This window comes from Vipera ursinii (assembly GCF_947247035.1).
Source record: "Vipera ursinii genome assembly, chromosome: 1".
In the NCBI taxonomy this organism is placed as follows: domain Eukaryota; kingdom Metazoa; phylum Chordata; class Lepidosauria; order Squamata; family Viperidae; genus Vipera; species Vipera ursinii.
The window spans coordinates 175,094,516-175,114,716 of record NC_139512.1 but is presented as its reverse complement, the minus strand read 5'-3'; the positions used below and the strand labels follow the sequence as shown (position 1 = coordinate 175,114,716).

Below are 20,201 nucleotides of genomic sequence, written 5' to 3'. Positions count from 1 at the left end.
CAAAAGGTACAGAAAAATAATTCCTAGATGATGATTTATACACAACAACCCAGGCTCCACCATAACTCCTTTTCCCCCTCCCCTCACCATGCTCTTTTCATGTAAGCAATCACCTGTACCTAAAGCATGAAACATTTGCTTTTATACAACTAATTTCCCAATATAAAGCACCTACAAGGCTGCTTGCACATAAACAAAGATGATTACAAAGTGTCACTACTAATATCAATATTACTAACATCAACCTTAAGCATAATAAAATCCCTTCACATTTTAGGTATTTTGTTATAAAATATTTGCATTTACATTACATTATAGACCACGGTACTTTTTACATTAAGCAGTCTTCTAACTTTCCTTTATGTAATAATGAGTACACATTTTCTCAGTTATAAAATTGGCATAAAATTCTGCCAATTCCATAAAATAACAGTTCCCCAACTTCTTTTTTTAAAACATTTTAATTTTTAGACTTTTATTAGGGAGAATGGTGACCAAATGTGACCTTGTAGAATTATCCTGAAGTGAAAAAAAAGAGACAAGACACAAAAAACTGTATGAAACATGAATAAATGCAGTTAGAATATATTCCATAATGTAGGCAGATTTATACCTGGAATTACTGTATATAAAATACAGTAGTGTATCATGTAGTACTATCAAGTTATTTTTCAAGAAAAAGATTATACACTTCCATTGTTATTTTTTGTGATAATTATTTCGGATGGCGTAGCTTTTGATGCATGGTAAACTGAAGAGGACAGAAAGGCCTGGAGGAACGTTGTCCGTGGTGTCACGATGGGTCAGAAACGACTTCACAACTAACAACAACAAACTGAAGCAAAAGATTGTGAACTCTCTGAAAAAGTTTGTTTTTTGATTATAATATACAACATATTTCAGAAAAAAGCTAGCATAAGTACAGGTCTTCGACTTACAATATTTCATTTAGTGACTGTTACAACAGCACTGACAAAAAGTGATTTATGACCGTTTTTCACACAACTGTTCAGCATCCTCTTGGTCACATGATCAAATTTTGAATGCTTGGCAACTGGTTCATATTTATGACAGTTGCAGTGTCCAGGAGTCATGTGATCACTTTCTGACATGCAAAGCCAATGGGGAAGCCAAATTCACTTAATAACCCTGTTACTAACTTAACAATTGTGGCAAGTAGATTGTAAAATGTTTCATTTAGCAACATACATTTTGGGCTCAACTGTAGTTGTAAATCGAGGACTGCCTGTAGGAATTCTGATTAAAAAAGGAAAACGAAAAACTAGCTTCCACCTGTTTTATTTTGCTTCTCTTTAGCAGTTTTAAAGGTGAAAGCCTTGTTATTATTTCAATATTGTTCAAAAACAGGTTTGGGTTTAAAAAGGTAAAGGTAAAGGTTCCCCCGCACATGCGTGCTAGTCGTTTCCGACTCTAGGGGCCGGTGCTCATCTCCGTTTCATAGCCGAAGAGCCAGCGCTTGTCCGAGGACGTCTCCGTGGTCATGTGGCCGGCATGACTAGACGCCAAAGGCGCACAGAACGCTGTTACCTTCCCACCGTAGTGGTCCCTATTTTTCTACTTGCATTTTTACGTGCTTTCGAACTGCTAGGTGGGCAGAAGCTGGGACGAGTAACAGGCGCTCACTCTGCTACGCGGCACTCGGGATTCGACCCACCAAACTGCCGACCTTCCGATCGACAAGCTCAGCGTCCTAACCCACTGAGCCACCGCGTTTGGGTTTATGTTCACCCAATTCTCACCACTATGCTACTGTTCACACAAATTGGAAATCCTTACAGAAGCAAGTTATAAGACTTGGTAAGGGAATCCTACTGTGGAAGTACTGTGGTAAATTTTAATACTTTATATCTTTGCTTGTAAAGAAAAAAACAGATTGTTGAGAAAAGTTAAGAAAATCAACTCCTGTTCTTATGTTCTGGATTTATAAATATATATAGAAGTTTTGATGATTGTGTGTGTGTGTGTTTTTTAAAAAATGCCATTGACTTCAAGATGGCAGTTCTTTAGTATGGCTAATTTATTTTTCTTCAAGGCTTTAACAAATGCCAAGATAATATACACTATGCTTATTATCAACTACCACTACCTGAAATAGCCAACAACTAGACAAAGCATTAAATACAGAATTACAAAATATATCTCTTTCTATCATACAAAACATTATTTTGTGATTTGCACTAAATAATAATTTCAGTTACCTGTGTGCAGCTAGTTCTTGCTTGTTATTTTGCATTTTTCTTTGGGCTGTGGAGAAGACTGCGCCAACAATGGCAAACATTTATTCTTGAGAAAGGTAAGTATTAATGAGATTAAGTTGGCTAATGTCGTTTCCTCAGAAGAAGATGGCAGATCACCCATGTGTTTGAGGAAAGCAGATTTGATCTCAGATGACAGCACATACTTCTGCTAATTAATACAATCCTGCAATACTATCAACCAGTCTGGTAGTGATGATGCCAAATGCCAAGTCTTAAAACTTGGAAGGAATTTGAAAAGAACTGAACAAAGATGATCCCTATGTTTTTTAGAAAGAGATATTAGGACAAGGAATTTGAAAGGAATGAAACACATCCGCTTTAATGCTACCAGAGGTTCTGATTCTTTGTCAAACATCTAGCTTCTCTTGAATTCTTGGACCCCTGGACTTATTAGATAGCTTATCTTGTAATCATGTCCAGCTCTCACTTCTAAGATTGCCCTTTCTGATTCACTAGTTTTAACTTTATATCAGCTTACCTTGTAGCTATGGTTATCTATTTCCTTGCCTCTCTATTGAATTTGACTTTTAATAGGAGATTGACTTTCACAAGAAATCACTTAGTCTTGCCAGAACAGCATGTATGAACACACCCTTACCGAAGCCATGTTAGTTCCTTTTCAAAACATTTTTTTCTTTATTATCCAATTGTTGTATGTTTCATAATACTTTTACTATTTTATGCAGAACAATTAATAAAGCTGACTGGCCTATATCCTGTGTCCTCTCTTAAAGCTCTTTTTTTTAAAGTGAAATTGTTTTGGTTATTTTCAGACTCTGAGGGATAGATGTTAACCTTAAAAAATCAGTATTTTTATTAAGTTTGGCATATTTCATCAATTTATCTCTAGTTTCAGCATTTGGCAACAGTAACTCTAGCAACTAATGGGATTTTTTTTCCAAAATAACAATTGCATATAGTACCATAGTAAAAATCTATAGAAATAGTTTTGATAAGATCAGGTTAATCAATAAAGAGTTACAAAATGGCTTTAAGAAGCTTATCAATCAGGTCAGTTTAGATATTTGGGACTTTAAACTTTAGTTCAGAAAATATTATCTGCCATAAATTAGAATGGATACTGTACAGGAAGTCCTTGACTTACGAGCACAACTGAGCCCAAAATTTCCATTGCTAAGCAAAGTAGCGGTTAAGTGAGTCTTGTCCCATTTATAAACTTTTTGCCACAGTTGTTAAGTGAATCATGTGATTGTTAAGCAAGTCTGGCTTCCCCCTTTGGCTTTGCTTGTCAAAAGCCATCTGGAAAGGTTACAGATGTTGATCACCTGTAACAGTTACAAATATATGCTAGTTGCCAAGTGCCCAAACTTTTATTATGTGACCATGGGGCAAGTGTGAAAACCAGTCATAAAGTCATTTGTTTTAGTGCTATTGTAACCTTGAATGGTCACTAAACAAGTGGTTGCAAGTCAAGAATTACCTGTGCTATATAATGGCAACACCTAATATAAATCTGCTTAAAATAATCTTGATCCAGGTGCCTGATAGATCTGGGTGCTGTTCTGAATATGCCTGATTTGTTGTCCTTTTTCCTGTTTGCCTTCAGTGGCTCCATTTTGCCAATGCCCCAATAAGGGTAATCCCATCAGGGTGAGCAGCTCTGTCACTAAGCATCAGAGTCATAAAATGAAGTCACATGACTGTGCCTAACCTATGGTGTCATTTGTTCAGTTTCTGCTGTGATTATTAAGCCTCTTCTATCCTATCCCCTAAGGGACGCGGTGGCTCAGTGGGTTAGGACGCTGAGCTTGTCAATCAGAAGGTCGGCAGTTTGGCGGATCAAATCCCGAGTGCCGTGTAACAGAGTGAGCGCCTGTTACTCGTCCCAGCTTCTGCCAACCTAGCAGTTCAAAAGCACGTAAAAATGCAAGTAGAAAAATAGGGACCACTACGGTGGGAAGGTAACAGCGTTCTGTGCGCCTTTGGCGTCTAGTCATGCCGACCATATGACCACAGAGACGTCCTCGGACAAACGCTGGCTCTTCGGCTTTGAAATGAGCACCGGCCCCTAGAGTTGGAAATGACTAGCATGCATGTGTGGGGGAACCTTTACCTTTACCTTTATCCTATCCCTTTCTCTCCCTCAGGCTTACCTCCTAAAAGCCTCTCCCATTCTCCTCTATTATCTCCTTTCCCAGGCTTATCTTCTCCAACCTAGGCCTCAGCAGACTCCAGTCCTCCCTGCCCTCTCCTGATTCCTCCCCCAGGCATCTCCCCTACTGTCTCTTCAGCTCACCCTTTCTAACCTTAAATGAGCCCCTTTAACATTTCTTTCTACATTGATTGCTTCCTGGGAGTTGTTGTCTTATAATTGCTATAATAAGATGAAGAATATAGTAGAATAGATATATGAAGCTACATTGCTTATACAAATATTCCTTTAATAAATTGACTCTTGGGTAAGCAAATGACCACCTACATGTAAAAACACCCTTCCCACAATATTTATTACTTCTGCTTCAATTTCACAACTTATACAGTGTCTTTGTCTTCTTAATCTTCTATGTGGGGGCCTCCAATCTTCCTGGATTATTTACATCTGCATTTCTACAGAGCTGGTTTCTGCTTGGGGGAGGGAGACTTGGGACTATTAAGAAAAACTGGGCATGCTTTTCTGCCTCTTTAAGATCCTTTGGGGAAATATAATATTCAGCCCTTTTAATATTTCCTTCTCTGGGGGGGCTGACTTCCCACAAATCCCCCTTGTGCCATAAGTGTGAAAGGAATAAAAGTATTATTCAGAAATTTCTAATAAGTCTAAAGGTTGAAGCAGAAGCCAACTGAAGATCAGAAATAATATTTTATCTAAGTATTGACAAGTACAAATGTGAAAAGCAGAAGTTACAAATTGTAAAGGGAAATATCAAAACAACTATAGGAGACGGACTGTGGTAACAAAAAATTAAATGGTGAAAGATAGGATATGAAATGAAATGAACCTTTATTGTCAAAGTACAACTATGTGTACATTTATTTATTTTTATTTATTTCAATCCCATTTATATCCCGCCCTTCTCCGAAGACTCAGGGCGGCTTACAATTTAAGCACAAACCAATGTGCTTAGCAATAGCCTTCATTCTATGTATATGCCTGCTTATAAGGGCTTTCGCCCCCCCCCAAGCGGAATTATTACAAAGTCAGCTTATTGCCCCCAACAATCTGGGTCCTCATTTTACCTACCTCGGAAGGATGGAAGGCTGAGTCAACCTTGAGCCTGGTGGGATGCGAACCTGCACTAATTGCAGGCAGCTGGTGTTACTTAAGGAGGCATTAGCCCACTGCTCCACCAAGCTATGAGATTAGCTGAGCCTCCCTTTGTGCTCCCACCCCCCAACACACAGTGACAACAAACCCTCCATCTTACTACACCATTTGAACCAACTACACCACACACCGGCCTCCCAAGTCAATTCTACATAAAATTCACAAAAGTTATTTCTCATTCAAAAGCCTAACAGCCCACGGATAAAAGCTGTTTTTCAGCCTGTTGGTGCAGCTGGCTATACTCCTATATCTCCTACCCGATGGTAGGAGAGTAAAGAGATACCGTCCAGGGTGTGAGTCATCCCTGAGAATTTTCCTCACTCTTCCAAGGCAACGAGCCCTGGCGATGTCATCCAGTGGTGTCAGGGGACAGCCCACAATGTCTTGTGCTGTACTCACCACCCTCTGTAATACTTTCCTATCCGTGGCTGTCAGACCAGCATACCAAACCACAATACCATACGAGAGGACACTCTCTATAGTAGACTGGTAAAAGAGGGTCATTAGCCATTGTTCTACCCTGTTCTTCTGCAAGACCCTGAGAAAGTGAAGCCTCTGTTGGGCCTTTCTAGCCACCTGGGTTGTATTAACTTTCCAGGTCAGATCTTCACAGAGGTAGACTCCCAGAAATTTAAAGGAGGAAACTCTCTCCACACAGTCCTCCCCGATGTAAAGTGGGGCAGGTTCCTCCTTTTTTCTCCAGAAGTCTAGCACCATCTCTTTCGTCTTGCCGATGCTCAGGTGCAAGTTGTTGTTACTACACCATATGGATAGTTTTTGTACCTCCGCCCTGTATGTTGTCTCATCCCCACCTGTAATGAGACCCACCACAGTTGTATCATCTGCGAACTTAATTATTGCAGTGGATGGGTCAGAAGATACACAGTCATATGTGTATAAAGAGTACAGGTAGGGGCTAAGCATACAGCCCTGTGGTGAGCCGGTGCAAAGCTTCAGGGGGGTGGACAAAGCAAACCCAACCCTCACTGTTTGTAACCGGTCCCTAAGAAAGTCTTGAATCCAATCTCAGATGGCGGGGGAGAATTTCAAGTCAGTCAGCTTCTCGATGAGAATGCTCGGCAAAATGGTGTTGAAAGCCAAGCTATAGTCAACAAAAAGCATCCTGACATAACTTCCAGGTTTCTCAAGATGACTTGCTACAGAGTGTAAAGCAGTAGCTATGGAATCGTCTGTCGACTTATTTCCCCTATAGGCAAATTGATGTTTATCAAAATCCAGTGGGAGGCGTGTCCTGAGATGTTGGAGAACCAATCTTTTGAAGCATTTCATGACTACAGACATTAATGCAATAGGTCTGTAGTCGTTCAGGTACTCAACTGCGGTTTTCTTGGGGACCGGGACAATGGTAACTGCTTTCAAGCATGATGGTACACATGCCGTTTGCAAGGAGATGTTAAAAATCCTTGTCAGGATTCCTGCTAATTGGTCGGCACAATTCCTAACCACTGTCCCCAGCACCCCATCTCGGCCTGTGGCTTTGCTGGGATTCACAGCCTTCAATACAGCTCTCACTTTGTGTTCACACAGGGTGAGTGGCTGATAATCAGAAGGCCAGCCAGCAGAGATTACGGGATCTGGTCTTTTAACCTCGTAGCGAGCGAAGAAGATATTCAGCTCTTCAGCCAACGAGGCATCGGTGTTAACCATGCTCCTCGTACTACCCTTGTAGTTGGTTAAGTGCTGCAGTCCCTGCCATACTTGCCTCGGATCGTTGTCTGCTAAGTGGTTCTCCACCTTATGTTTATATTGTTGTTTCGCCATCCTAATGCCTCTTCTGAGATTTGCCCTGGCCTCTCTGTATGTGTCCCTGTCCCCTGCCTTAAAGGCAGAATCCCGGGCTCTCAGGAGTGTTCATATCTCTGCAGTCATCCAGGGTTTACAGTTCCCGTAAACTCTAATGCACTTATCTGTTGTTACACTATCAGTGCATGTTCTAATATAAGAGAGTACGGCATCTGTATATGCATTCAGATCTTGTTCTTCGAATACACTCCAGTCAGTGGTTTCAAAGCAGTCCTGCAACTGGCTGAGAGCACCCACTGGCCAGGTTTTGACCCTTTTTGTTACTGCCTGAGTTCTTTTCCTGAGAGGGACATACTTTGGGCACAACAGGAGTGAAAGATGGTCAGATGTACCCAGGTGGGGGAGAGGGAAAGCTCTGTATGCCTGTTTCAGATTGGAATACACGTGGTCTAAAGTGTTCTTCCCTCTGGTGGAAACTTGCACATATTGTACAAACTTGGGAAGAACTGTCTTCAGACAAGCTTGATTGAAGTCCCCAGCCATGACAAGAGCGCCCTCTGGGTGAGTTTGCTGCTGCCTGGTGATGACGTCATACAGCTTGGAAAGTGCCATGCTGACATTGGCATTAGGTGGAACATAAACAGCTGTAATAATTATATGAACAAAGGGGCTTCCTGGAACATGGGAAGGACAGTGGTTTTAGGTGGTCCGGAAAGTTTATCAGATGATTAGGGAAGGGGTGTTGAGTGCAATAGGGGAGGGGGGGAATCTGCACACTCCCTGGTCTAGAATTCACATAGACTACACTGGGCCCTTTCAGGGACAGCATTTCCTCATAGTGGTGGACAGCCACTCCAAATGTCTGGAAGTAATTCCAGTAGCTAACATGACTACTGCTAGGACCATCCAAGTGCTGAGAAAACTCTTTACCAGATGTCTTAGTTTCGGACATCTGAAACTAAGACATCTTAGTTTCACTGCTGCTGAATTTCAGGCCTTTCTCAGAGCAAATCTTATCAGACATGCAAGGTCTGCCCCTTTTCACCCGTCCACTAATGGTCAAGCTGAACGTATGGTGAGGACAATGAAGGAATCACTCAAGCACATTGTAACAGGTGACTGGCATCACACATTGGCAGATTTTCTACTCTGCCAGCATTCTACGCCCTGCACTGCTACAGGCAAAAGTCCTGCAGAACTACGTTGGGGGAGGTGACTGATCACTAAACTGGACAGGTTGCATCCAGATAGAGTGGCAGCAGAGGCCTCTCGACCAAACCCCCCTAGGGGGCTGCAAATGGGTGATTGCGTATGGGCCAGAAACTATGGACATGGGAATCTGTGGGTTCCTGGTAAAATTACCAAATCACCTGGGCCCCTGTCTTATGAAGTGGGGCTGGAGGGAGGGCGAGTTGTCAGACACCACATTGATCAACTCAGAAAACGGTTTCCAGAACGGCCACTAAGCGAGGACTGCATCATAAGTCTCCTTCTTATCTTGCTGATTACATTGTAAAATAAAGAACTATAATGTTGTATGTACTGTAACTTGTCACTGTACTGAAAAAAAACTGGAGCTATGATGTTAATTGACTAGTGTACTGTCAATGAAAGCCTATTCATTCAGATGCTATGAAGTTTAACTGTCTAGTGTGCTGTCAATGAAAGCTTATTCATTCAGATGCTATAATGTTAACCCTTGTAACTTGTATTGTTTTTATTTAAGGTTGCTATGATGTTTAATCTTGTTAATTGTATTAAGGCCAACTATTGCTATGATGTTGTCTGATCTAAGAGGGGAGGGGTGTTATGTATTGGGCTCAATTGTAATACCATGAGGTTAGCTGGAGCAGCTAACGGCTCTCCAGCAACCCAGACTCCAGGTCTCCAGTGCTGCTATTGGCTGTCCCTAGGCGGCAATGGTTGTTTTAAACCTATTGGCTGCTGCCTAGTGGCTAGGCTATAAATGGCTGCTAGTTGCAGCCCAATTCTCAGTTCAGATTTTGCAAGCAATAAACCATGAGCTTTCCTGAACTCACTTGCCTTGTCTTCTTTCCTGCGTGAAGAACCCACGACATAACACTAACAGTCCTGACGTTTTGCGGATTCTACATCACCATTACCAGATCCTCATGCCAAATAGCAAATCATGTCTTCAGGTCCTTTCAGAAGGCCAGTAAAGTTGGGATCAGTCTGACATAAGATGACTAATCCATATGTTTATGCATCTTGTTGAAAATTAGATTAATAATTACAGTTATACAAGAAAAAAAATTTTTTCCATCATTTTTGTGTTAAAACGTTCAGAAGAATCTCAATTAACGTATTTTAATAAATTTCAGAAATGGGAGGTTTATGATAATTAAAGAAAGAATAGAAAAACAGCAAGATTATATTATACCATTTAGTTTTATTTTATTTTTTTCATATTTGATTGCTTCTTTAAAATAAGATTTGACTTATGGTTGATCTTTTCATTTCCTGGGATATGGTAAAAAGCTTGATGAGAGTAAAATTGTTTTTGCTCTCTAGACTTCCTTTCACATAAAATGAAAAGCCAATCAGTAGCATTTCCATGGACAAAAGGGGAGTTTCAGATATAAGGTATTTCATTGAGCTTATTTATCTGTCATACATATGGTGTTAGACATACAATTTAATGTTACTGCTACATGTACATACCATTTGCCCCCATTTCAGAAAAACGTTAGTTCTGCTTGGTAATAACTGATTTTAAAGGTTTTTTTGTTGTCCCCAAAACTGGGTCTTAGCTTGGTGTTGAACGCAATTGATCACCAAACCCAAGATATAGACAGACTTTTATTTTGGTACCAAGAGATAAAAGTGGCCTTGGCTTTGAAAGCTACTAGGGCCCCCGATTACAGTTTTACAGCAGTTTTTATATTCAAAGGTATTCATATACAACCTTTGCCCTCCCCCCAATAATACGTGCATAACATATAATATTGATTGGAGCCTTGGTGGAGCAGTGGGCTAATGCCTCCTTAAGTAACACCAGCTGCCTGCAATTAGTACAGGTTCGCATCCCACCAGGCTCAAGGTTGACTCAGCCTTCCATCCTTCCGAGGTAGGTAAAATGAGGACCCAGATTGTTGGGGGCAATTAAGCTGACTTTGTAATAATGCCGCTTGGGTGTGTGTGTGAAAGCCCTAATAAGCAGGCATATACATAGAATGAAGGCTACTGCTAAGCTTGTAAGCCGCCCTGAGTCTTCGGAGAAGGGCGGGATATAAATGGAATTAAAATAAAAATAATAATAAAAAAAGATTCGTTACCTGGATTGCAGCCCCCAAAACTCTCTAGCTTGCTATGCAAAATAGCTAAATGTCATGCCACCTATTGCCCTCCTCAGGTCATGGGTATCTTGCAAAGCTTCTAGCTTCCTGTCCCAGCTATGCGGTTTTAGGTTTTCTTGTGAGACTCAACATCCTGGCTAAGTGGTTGAACTTGTGAATTTGTCTTGCTTCATTGTCCCTGCAGTCCCCTCACCCCCGCAGCCTTCCTCACACTGTTCAACTGTTAGCAAGCTTGTGCTGCAAATCCCTCGGTGAGCAGAAAGGAAAAAAGTGGTTAAAGAAAAAGTTGTTTAAGCCTGTGCGCAGCACAGCAGTTGAGGGGTTCTGGACTCCGTGCCCTCCAGCTCAGTTTCTTCCTGTTAGGGGACCCTAAATGGGCAAGAAGCTGCCCTGGAGAGGCGGCAATGAAGGAAGGAAGTACTGTGGACCGCAGAGAGATGGCAGTTGACCCCGTCGGTCCATGAGAAGCCTTCCAGAAACCAACAGGAGAAAGGCTAGCTTAACTTCAGAGTCTAACTCAAGCTGCAAGCAACCTAAGTCAAAAGCACCATTTTAAGTTGATCGTAAACAGCATGCTTGAATCTGGGTAAGAACATCATTTTTCTCTATCCTACCTATCAATCTTCCTAAAGGGGAGGGGGGAAAAACTCCCAAGAAGCAAAAAAACCTCCGAAGGAGGGGTTTTTTGCCCCACCCTTTTGCTAACAGAAGTGGGGAATTGAACCTTTTATGGAGGACTAGAATTTGAAAAATGAACCAGTGTTGACACCTACTGGTGGATGAGGGTTATGACAGCTATGGTTTGCATGTAAGACTTGGTAAAATCTGGAAAAAAACTAATCTCTACTTGTGATCTTCAAAGCTTTAACAACAGAGAACAGCTGTGACAAAAAAGAAAATAATCTGGCCTGTAGATAAAGTGAGACTTACAAACTCTAATAGCTAATAATGCTATAAAAATTATCAAAATTAAGTGTTATAAAGAAGTGTCTACTGTGATGAGCAGCTTGCTGGGTAAGTGACTGTGCCTTATAAGCTAGTGCTAGTGCATAACGTCTGCTAGACCTGCCTTTTGCCTGTCCATATTTAGGCACCCACAACTTTTGACAGCAAGCTGTTCCACTGGTTGATTATTCTCACTGTCAAGGAAATTTCTCCTTAGTTCTAGTTGGATCTTTCTTTGACTAGTTTCCATTCATTGTTTCTTTTCTTGCCTTTGGGTGCTTTGGAAAATAGGTTGACCCCCTCTTCTTTGTAGCAGACTTTTGGATATTGGAACACTGCTATCATGTCACCCAGGTCCTGTTTTTCAATAAACTAGCCATTCCTAATTCCTGCAACTGTTCTTCATATGTTTTAGTCTTCAGGCCCCTAATCATCGTTGTTGCTGTTCTCTGCACTTTTTTCAAAGTCTCCACATCTTTTTTATAAGGTGGTGACCAAAATTGGATGCAATTAGATTCAGCATAAAACTAACATAGAAAGGTTATAAATCTTCCTATGTTAGATTTCAGTACCCCACCTGATATCTAGTTCAACATATTGGCAGGTAATTTAATGGTGCATGTTTTTTTCATTTAGGCATCATTGTGGTAAGAAATAAAGTGAACTATATCAGACACTGGTAGCTATATACAGGTAGTCATTGACAACTGAGCCCAAAATTTGTGTTGCTAAGTGAGAAATTTGTGAGCTTTGCCCAATTTTACAACTTTTCTTGCCACATTTGTTAAGTGAAAAACAGCTGTAGTTAAATGAATCTGGCTTCCCCATTGTCTTTGCTTGTCAGAAGGTTGCAAAAGGTGATCACATGCAACCATCATAAATATGAACCAGTTGTCAAGCATCCAAATGTAAATCATGTGACCATGGGGATGCTGCAATGGTCGTAAGTGTGAAAAATGGTCATAAGTCATTTTTCAATGCCGTTGTAATTTTAGTCACTAAATGAACTGTTATAGGTCGAGGAGTACCTGTATATACATATATAGCCACACACATATGGGTGAGGGGAAAAATTGATAGGATGTATGAATCCATTATTTGCTGGTTGGAGTTGGTGGGGTTTCTTAAAAGTAAAATAGATGTATTAAGCCTACTAAAGGCTTAACATACTGTATGTTTGTTAAGTATTGGTCATAAAGTGTTAAGAGTTAACACTTTGTTAAGTGTTGGTCATACTTCTTTTGTGAGGACTCTGACTAATTTCTAAAGGGCCAAGATAGGAGCACCAAAAGCAGATGATGATATTTTCCATTTACCTTAGTGTTAAATTAATTTAGAGCCTGTTTTCAACGATTGTTCCACTTGTAATCTTTTAGACTCATTCTAAGTGTAAGTTTATCTAACACTTACTTCTGCAAAAAGTCAGAGCACTTACATAGCAAAACTTTATAATTTGCTTCAGTTTAAATATTGGATTGACTGGTGGTTAAGTATAAAAGTAAAATAAACAATAGATTTGAGAAGTCAATATTAACAGAACATTCTTTTATTGTTTAATTTCCTTTCTAGTCTTTCTCCATGTATATTTTTCATACTTGTAATTTATTTAATAGATGATTTATAACTGCTCACCTGCAAATAAAGGTTCTTGAATTTAAATTCAAACTATATTTATGAAACCTTTGTACCATCTTTTGTATGAATCCATTACACCATTCCCAGATTTACTATTAGAAGATTTTTTTCCCATGATACAATTCAGTTTTGTCTGACCAACTTTTCTTGGTACCGCATTTGGAAAGAGACTATGGACTGCACTGTGAATATGTCAATACAGGCACTCTTTTGCTGTTCCCCCTTTCTGCCCCAGGACCATTTAAAAATGTAACGCCAGCTAATATGTTGGGCAGCAGGATATGGACTTTCAGAGATAAAATTACATAACTGAGACACTAAAGTTGTTCCCTTTTAATATACTATTTCAAAGGTAATAAAAGAAGTCTTTTATGAAAATGCTTGGATCAGAACGTGGTGTGGTAGAGGAATGGCTATCAGAATTCAAGGTGAGAATTTTAAAAGGTGAATATGTTTTAATAACTTCTATGTTTGGCTGCTAGATCTGAAGAAATTTTGTGTGATGTCACTGTCAGTGACTCTCCCCCCACTTCTTCCTTTGCGATAGCTTGCTGAGGATTTATAGATATGTTTTCTTTCCTAGCTTGCAGTGGTGGTCCAGAGTACATATAACACTAAGCCAAAATATGGATTGCTTTGTTTTTGCTTTTTGCTTAGTGTGATGTATGAATCTCATTGATGTAATTTGGGTCACTGCAGCTTGCTCAATGAACCATGATAAGAAAATTCAAACCAATCTTGATATGAAACATGTTCTTCTTGCTTCTTTTTTTTCCTTAGGCATTACCTGAAATGCAGATTTCCAATTATGCAGCAATGCTTCATCGGAAGAAAATATTAGTGCCAGCTCTTTATAAAGTTGTTCAAGATCCAAATAATAATAATTATTATTATTTAGATTTATATACCGCCCTTTCCCGAAGGACTCAGGGCGGTTTACAGGATATTTAAAAGAAAATCAATACAAAAGTTAAAACAATTAAAAAGATTAAATGAAACCCTGAGAGAAAATAAAAACCCCAGTTAAAATTAAAAATTAAATGAACGGAGATTGGGGGCAGTCCTAAGCTCCGCGGGCAGCTGGTTCCACAGGGCAGGCGCACCCACTGAGAAGGCCCTACCCCTGGGTGTTACCCGCTGGCAATCTTTAACCAGCGGCACCCTGAGAAGACCCTCCCTGTGGGAGCGCACTGGACGAAGGGAGCTTGATGCTGGCAGGTGTTACCTCAGATATCCTGGACCCTCGCCATTTAGGGCTTTATAGGTCATCACCAGCACCTTGTATCTCACCCGAAGGGCAACCGGAAGCCAATGCAGCTCGCGGAGTAGAGGTGTTACATGGGAGTATTGGGAGACCCCCATCACGACTCGTGCAGCCGCATTCTGCACCAGCTGAAGCCTCCGAGTGGTCCTCAAGGGCAGCCCCATGTAGAGACCGTTGCAGTAGTCTAAATGGGAGGTCACGAGCGCATGAGTGACTGTGCGTAGGGCATCTCGGTCCAGGTAGGGTCGCAACTGGCGCACCAGGCGAACCTGGGCAAAAGCCCCCCTGGTCACGGCTCCTATATGATCTTCAAAATTGAGCCGTGAATCCACGAGGACGCCCAAGTTGCGAGCCCTATCAACGGGGGGTAATAATGAGGTATGAAACAAATCAAATCACTGTTTAAAAAGGCAACAATATGTACATTAATACAGTTCATATAGGAACTCCTTGTTTCTTTAACAAATTAGTGTGAATAACAGTTTGCTTCCATCCATTCTCTGTTGTTCTATTTCACTTGTCTTCACTAGGAGAATGTCTTCCCGTTAAACACTACATATTTGAAATATTTAGTTGCACTCAAATTTGCTGCTTGAATAAGATGGAGTAAAATATTAAACTTTGCATTGTAGAAAGTTTGTTGCAGATGGGACTATTGTGCTGGAGCTGATTATTAAATATTCTGGATCTTTGAGAGCAGAGCTGAGCAACAAATGCTGGCATGCTGATCAGCCGTTTGACAGCTAGCTGCATGACAGTTGCAATGGAGCCATCAGAGTTACTTGTTGTTAAACATTTACCAGTTTACTGCTGTCTGGAACAAAGACTTTATGTCAATGCTGCTAACATCAGATGTTTTTGCATTGACAACAGATAAAAATGTAGCCATTTTTTCCCTTTCGCTTTTAGAGTTAGATGGTGCTGGGAGGGGGTGTGTGAATGAGAGTCCAGCTAGACATAACTAAACTTAGCGTGAGAATCAAAGTTATTGAGCCAGAGCTGATAAAGAATTGGCGGGCTTCAAGCTAATTGGGGAATGTGATTTATGACTGTTAATTGCAGGAGGGAATTGTGCTTTGATACTATGTGCCTAGGGGAGGGGAATTCAGTTTTTGGCTTCCATTATGTAAATGCTGATATCATGCTACTTGAATAAAAGATCCTTTAAGGTAAGCAGTGCCTCGAAGTTCTTTTGAAGAGTTTCATCTGTCGGAACCACGACACTTTACTTGTATGTTCAGGATAAATAAGAATGATTTATCTTTGGTTTCTTTGTTGGTTATTTGAAAGAGAGCCTATGGGGTAAAGAGTTTAGGGTGGTGAAGTAGGATCAGAAAGTTCCAGATTTCTAGTCCATGCTAAGCCACGGAAACTCACTGCATGTTTAGCTAGTTGTGTTTGTAAGTGTTAAATAGAATATGAAGCAAGAGTTTAAATATTCTTTCCAAGGGATGTTTGGAAATAAGAAAGAAAAATGATGTGATTGGATGGAAATTTGTCATTAGATTATGGAGCCTGCAAGAATATTATTTCAGAATAGCAGTGGAAAATATGCTCATGGTCTTTGGCCTGTTTTTAAGGGCAAAATGCAACTTCCTAAGCATGTTTTCCCGATGCTTGGAAAAATGAAGTGTAATTCTCTTGATCAAGGATTCTCAAAGAGTCAAGCATGACCTCTTGGGTGTTGTATGCAACCTGGGAAGAGGGAGGGTATCATTCCTATCCTGCCTGGATACATGTGGTCCTGACTGAGCTTCTGGCCCCGGACCAGTGCTTAAAATATTATCAGCAACATATTGTCTGGGTTTCAATGTCTAGTTTACTAATACATATTAAATTCCTTTCTCTCTACCTCGTTTTTCTAGCCAATTATAAAAAGTATCCCATGTTCTAAAATAAACTGAATCTTCTTTCTTTTTCATTTTCAATGTCAATCTATCCATTTCTGCACATTCTAAGATTTTTTTTAAATTAACACTTCCTCCGATGGTAGATTTCCATTTTTCCAATATTGAGCAAATACAATTCTTGCTGCAGTTATTATGTGTAAAATTAAATCTATATACTCTTTCTCATAATTACCTACAATTATACCTAACAAAAATAATTCTGGCTTAAAATCTATATGTTTTTTCATCATTTTCTCCAACCATGTATGTATTCTTAATCAAAATCTTTTAGCTTTAGAGCATGTCCACCAAAGATGGTAATAGGTGCCTATTTTTGTTTACATTTCCAACAATTATTTGATACATCTTTAAACATTTTTTTGCTAATCTCACATCTATAAAACATTTTATATAAATTTTCTTGGTACGCTACCACTTTTGTTATTTTCAAATTTCTTTCCCACAGGCTTTGCCATTTTTCTAGTTCGATGACTATGGCATTTTCCCTTGTAATACCACAGAAGATAGAGAATTAACCCAGGAAAAACCTCTTTAATCAGAATCGCTTGAATGTTCAGTTTTCTGCACATCCCAGAAAACTTGAAGCTTGTCCAGATAAGAGCAGTCAATAGGGTGAAAGAATTGAAAATCAAGTCCTTAGAATAGTGGTTCCCAACCTTTTCTATACCCCGCATCCCTGGAACACTTCTGATATATTCTTGCACCCCTTATAAAAATACCTGGTTTGAAGATGATGAAAGCGAATATATACTCAATTTGAGCAACAAACTTATTTAAACAAATTTTGAATGACGTGAACTGAAAAAATAAGAAAAAGTTATATAAATTCAAATACATGCAGTCAATTTGAATTTAATGACTTTTTTTTTGCTCCTGTTTCTTTATGATTTTGTCAAAACGTGGTACTTTGTTGCTGATGGTGATCTGCAGGTCTGCTTGTGAGTTCTGGCGATTTCTCGATTTGGTTTTGATTGACAAAAGAGAACTGAATCCTGCCTCACATAAATATGTTGTCCAAAATGGGATAAGGACACCCAGTGCCTTTTCACAAAGTCTTGAAAACCTATCTATTGCTGAACACCAATACTCCTCCAAAGTGTTGCTTTCAAATTTCATTTTAAGATCTGACTTGTCCGCAAATCAAGATCTTCCTTCAGGTTATCATCATCTTGACATTTTCTCCAAATTGTAGGAATATGGATCATTCTTCAGAAATCTTCGAGTCTCCAGCAGCAAAATATCCAACAAACGATTCTGACAGCATTTCCAAATGAGCCACGATTTCTTTATGCACAATTGGAGTCATAGATCCATGATCATCGACCATTTTTTCAAGTGATGGAAAATTTGAAAAATTACTTCTTTCCACCTGTTGATGGCAAAGAAGATTTTCTTTGAAATCATTCAACTTTTCGTAACATGTCAATCTAAATTCTAAATGGCACTGATTCAACTGTGTGTGGGGCAGGATAATGGAACATCTTCTGGAACACAGTAAATCATCTGAGATTAGTCCTTCAGGAGGATTTGATACTGATGTGCTTCCAAAGCTCTATCCCACCTTCTCAAAAACAGGGCCTGGAGAGTTCTTAAGTGGGATAAATTCATCATTTTCTATATAAACATTCATCAAACATGAAGTTTGTAATTTATAATTGAAGGTAGATCATGGCAAAGGTTGGCCAACAATGTCCCTTATCCATTTCCTTTGGGGATTTCCAGACTTCCCTTTGTAACTTGTTTGGCTTTTGCCTGGGCGGAGTCAAGGCTGGAAAAGGAAGGACGCAAACAGTGAGATCCAGGAAAATGGAGCCTCTTCTCTGGCTTACTAAGACACCAACTCACTTGCTACCTCAATTCTGGCTCCCAAAAAATTCACTGGAATTGCAAAGTTTAAAATGCACCAAAACTTCCGAATTCATTCATTAGAAGTAGCCACAATACTAAAACATGCAGGGAATGCTCAGAACCGATGGATCTTCTGCGATCAAGTGCTCGGAGAACTCCTGTCTGGGCACAATAGAGCAACTTTCTCTTTAAAAAGCTCACAAAATTCTGGTGCTGAGTTTACATTTTGAATTTCCGGCTTGGAGCCCTCCAGGCTTGACACAGCTTTGATCCTCTCCTCACAGCGACTTGGCGGGAAATGAGCTCCTTGGTGGCCGGGAATGCACCCCTGTGAATGTTTTATCCCCGACTTGGTAACTAGGTTTAAAATAGTTATAGTGAGGCTAGACGTCGTTCCCTGCCCTTCCCTCTTTCACAGCAGGTACGTTTTTAAAGAGGGTGTAAATATAAAGGAGGAAGCTGCCTGATGTCTTTTTTTTTCATCTTCCGGATAGTTGCATCAGATACATTAAATGGCTAAAGGAGTCCACTTGCGGTCTTAAGAGGTGAGGGGCGTGGAAAAGAGATAGTTGGGTGACCCAAGGGGGGGGAGGGAGAGACCCTCATGTGGCCGAGAGCTGCTACTGCTGGGCGGGGGGAGGGCAGCAACGTCGATCCTCTCATTTTGCTTGCAAACTGGAAAAGATGGGGGGGCAGGGCAGAAATCAAGACATCATAGTGTGGGGGCCCTACTCCCACTCCTGATTTCTGAGTGCTTTTTTTTTTGAAAAATTCCCCAGAGAGCCGTTTTCCCTCCCCAATATACAACTGATTAAACATAAAAGTCACATGTAAAATCCGTGTGACTTTTCCAAATTAAAATATTTTATACAATTTAGCCCGAGATTAGATCCTGATGCAATTTTTATGGTACTGAATTAGGAACAAATATGACCGAGGTGATAATTAGGTGCTAACCCATTAGGTGCCAAAACTAAACTTTCTTTCTGCTCTCGAATCTCTATCCCTTTTAAAAACCTTACCTTGACTCCAGGCTGAAGAGTTGAGGAATGAAGGGAGCAAAAAATTAATATCTTTCTGCAGCTTTCCCCCCTGAACTAAAGGGGGGGGGAAGTCATCTCTAAGTTGTGCAACAAAATGAAGGAACCTGAGTCTTTGCAAGCTTTAGCTCTCCTGAGCACCCTGTAGAGTCCAGGTAGAACTTAAAAGGCTAGATTGTAGATTGTCCTCTACAGGCAGTCAGCGAGACAGCTAAAGCCTGCCAAGAGTTTTCTCCATTTTGCTGAACAACTTTTAGACATGCCTTTTTTTTTAAAAGGGACGCGGTGGCTCAGTGGGTTAGGACGCTGAGCTTGTCGATCAGAAGGTTGACAGTTTGGCAGGTCAAATCCCAAGTGCCGCGTAGCAGAGTGAGCGCCTGTTACTCGTCCCAGCTTCTGCCAACCTAGCAGTTCGAAAGCACGTAAAAATGCAAGTAGAAAAATAGGGACCACTACGGCCGGAAGGTAACAGAGTTCCGTGTACCTTTGGTGTCATGCCGGCCACATGACCACAGAGACATCCTCAGATAAACGCTGGCTCTTCGGCTTTGAAAAAGAGATGAGCACCGGCATCTAGAGTCAGAAACGACTAGCACGCATGTGCGGGGGAACCTTTACCTTTTTTTTTTTAAAGAGATGACTTTTTTTGAAGTTGTTGGCGAAACGAAGGAAAAAAAAGTCACCTGAACCAGACAAAAGATGTTGGGCCTAAGCACATGAAATCCTGGAGGATAAAAAGGGTCCCGAAGTCTGTCCACTCTTTGCAGTCATTAGATGCAGACTTGGATTGCTCTAGCTGGTACCTGGCAGCCTAGTTGAGAAGGATGTGGATAAGTGTGTGTGTGTGTGTGGGGGGGGGGAAAGCAGGTAGTCCTCAACTTATAACAGTTCATTTAGTGACCCTTTGACATTA

General features: G+C 40.4%; 1 protein-coding gene across 4 annotated transcripts in view; it reads right to left on the bottom strand.

The window, feature by feature from the left end:
• Nucleotides 1-14,876: 14,876 nt before the first annotated feature.
• CFLAR (CASP8 and FADD like apoptosis regulator) overlaps nucleotides 14,877-20,201 on the bottom strand; it is a 28,771-nt gene continuing 23,446 nt past the window's right edge. For 2 of the 4 annotated variants that reach the window (XM_083353579.1, XM_083353580.1), the window contains exons 11-12: nucleotides 18,101-18,168; nucleotides 14,877-17,989 (exon numbers count right to left, since the gene is read on the bottom strand). In XM_083353579.1, the coding sequence (XP_083209705.1) occupies nucleotides 17,910-17,989; nucleotides 18,101-18,168 (148 nt within the window). In that variant the 3' untranslated portion in view covers nucleotides 14,877-17,909. Of the gene's footprint in view, nucleotides 18,924-20,201 lie in introns of all 4 variants that reach the window. The other 2 variants (XM_083353583.1, XM_083353581.1) reach the window with 2 other exon arrangements.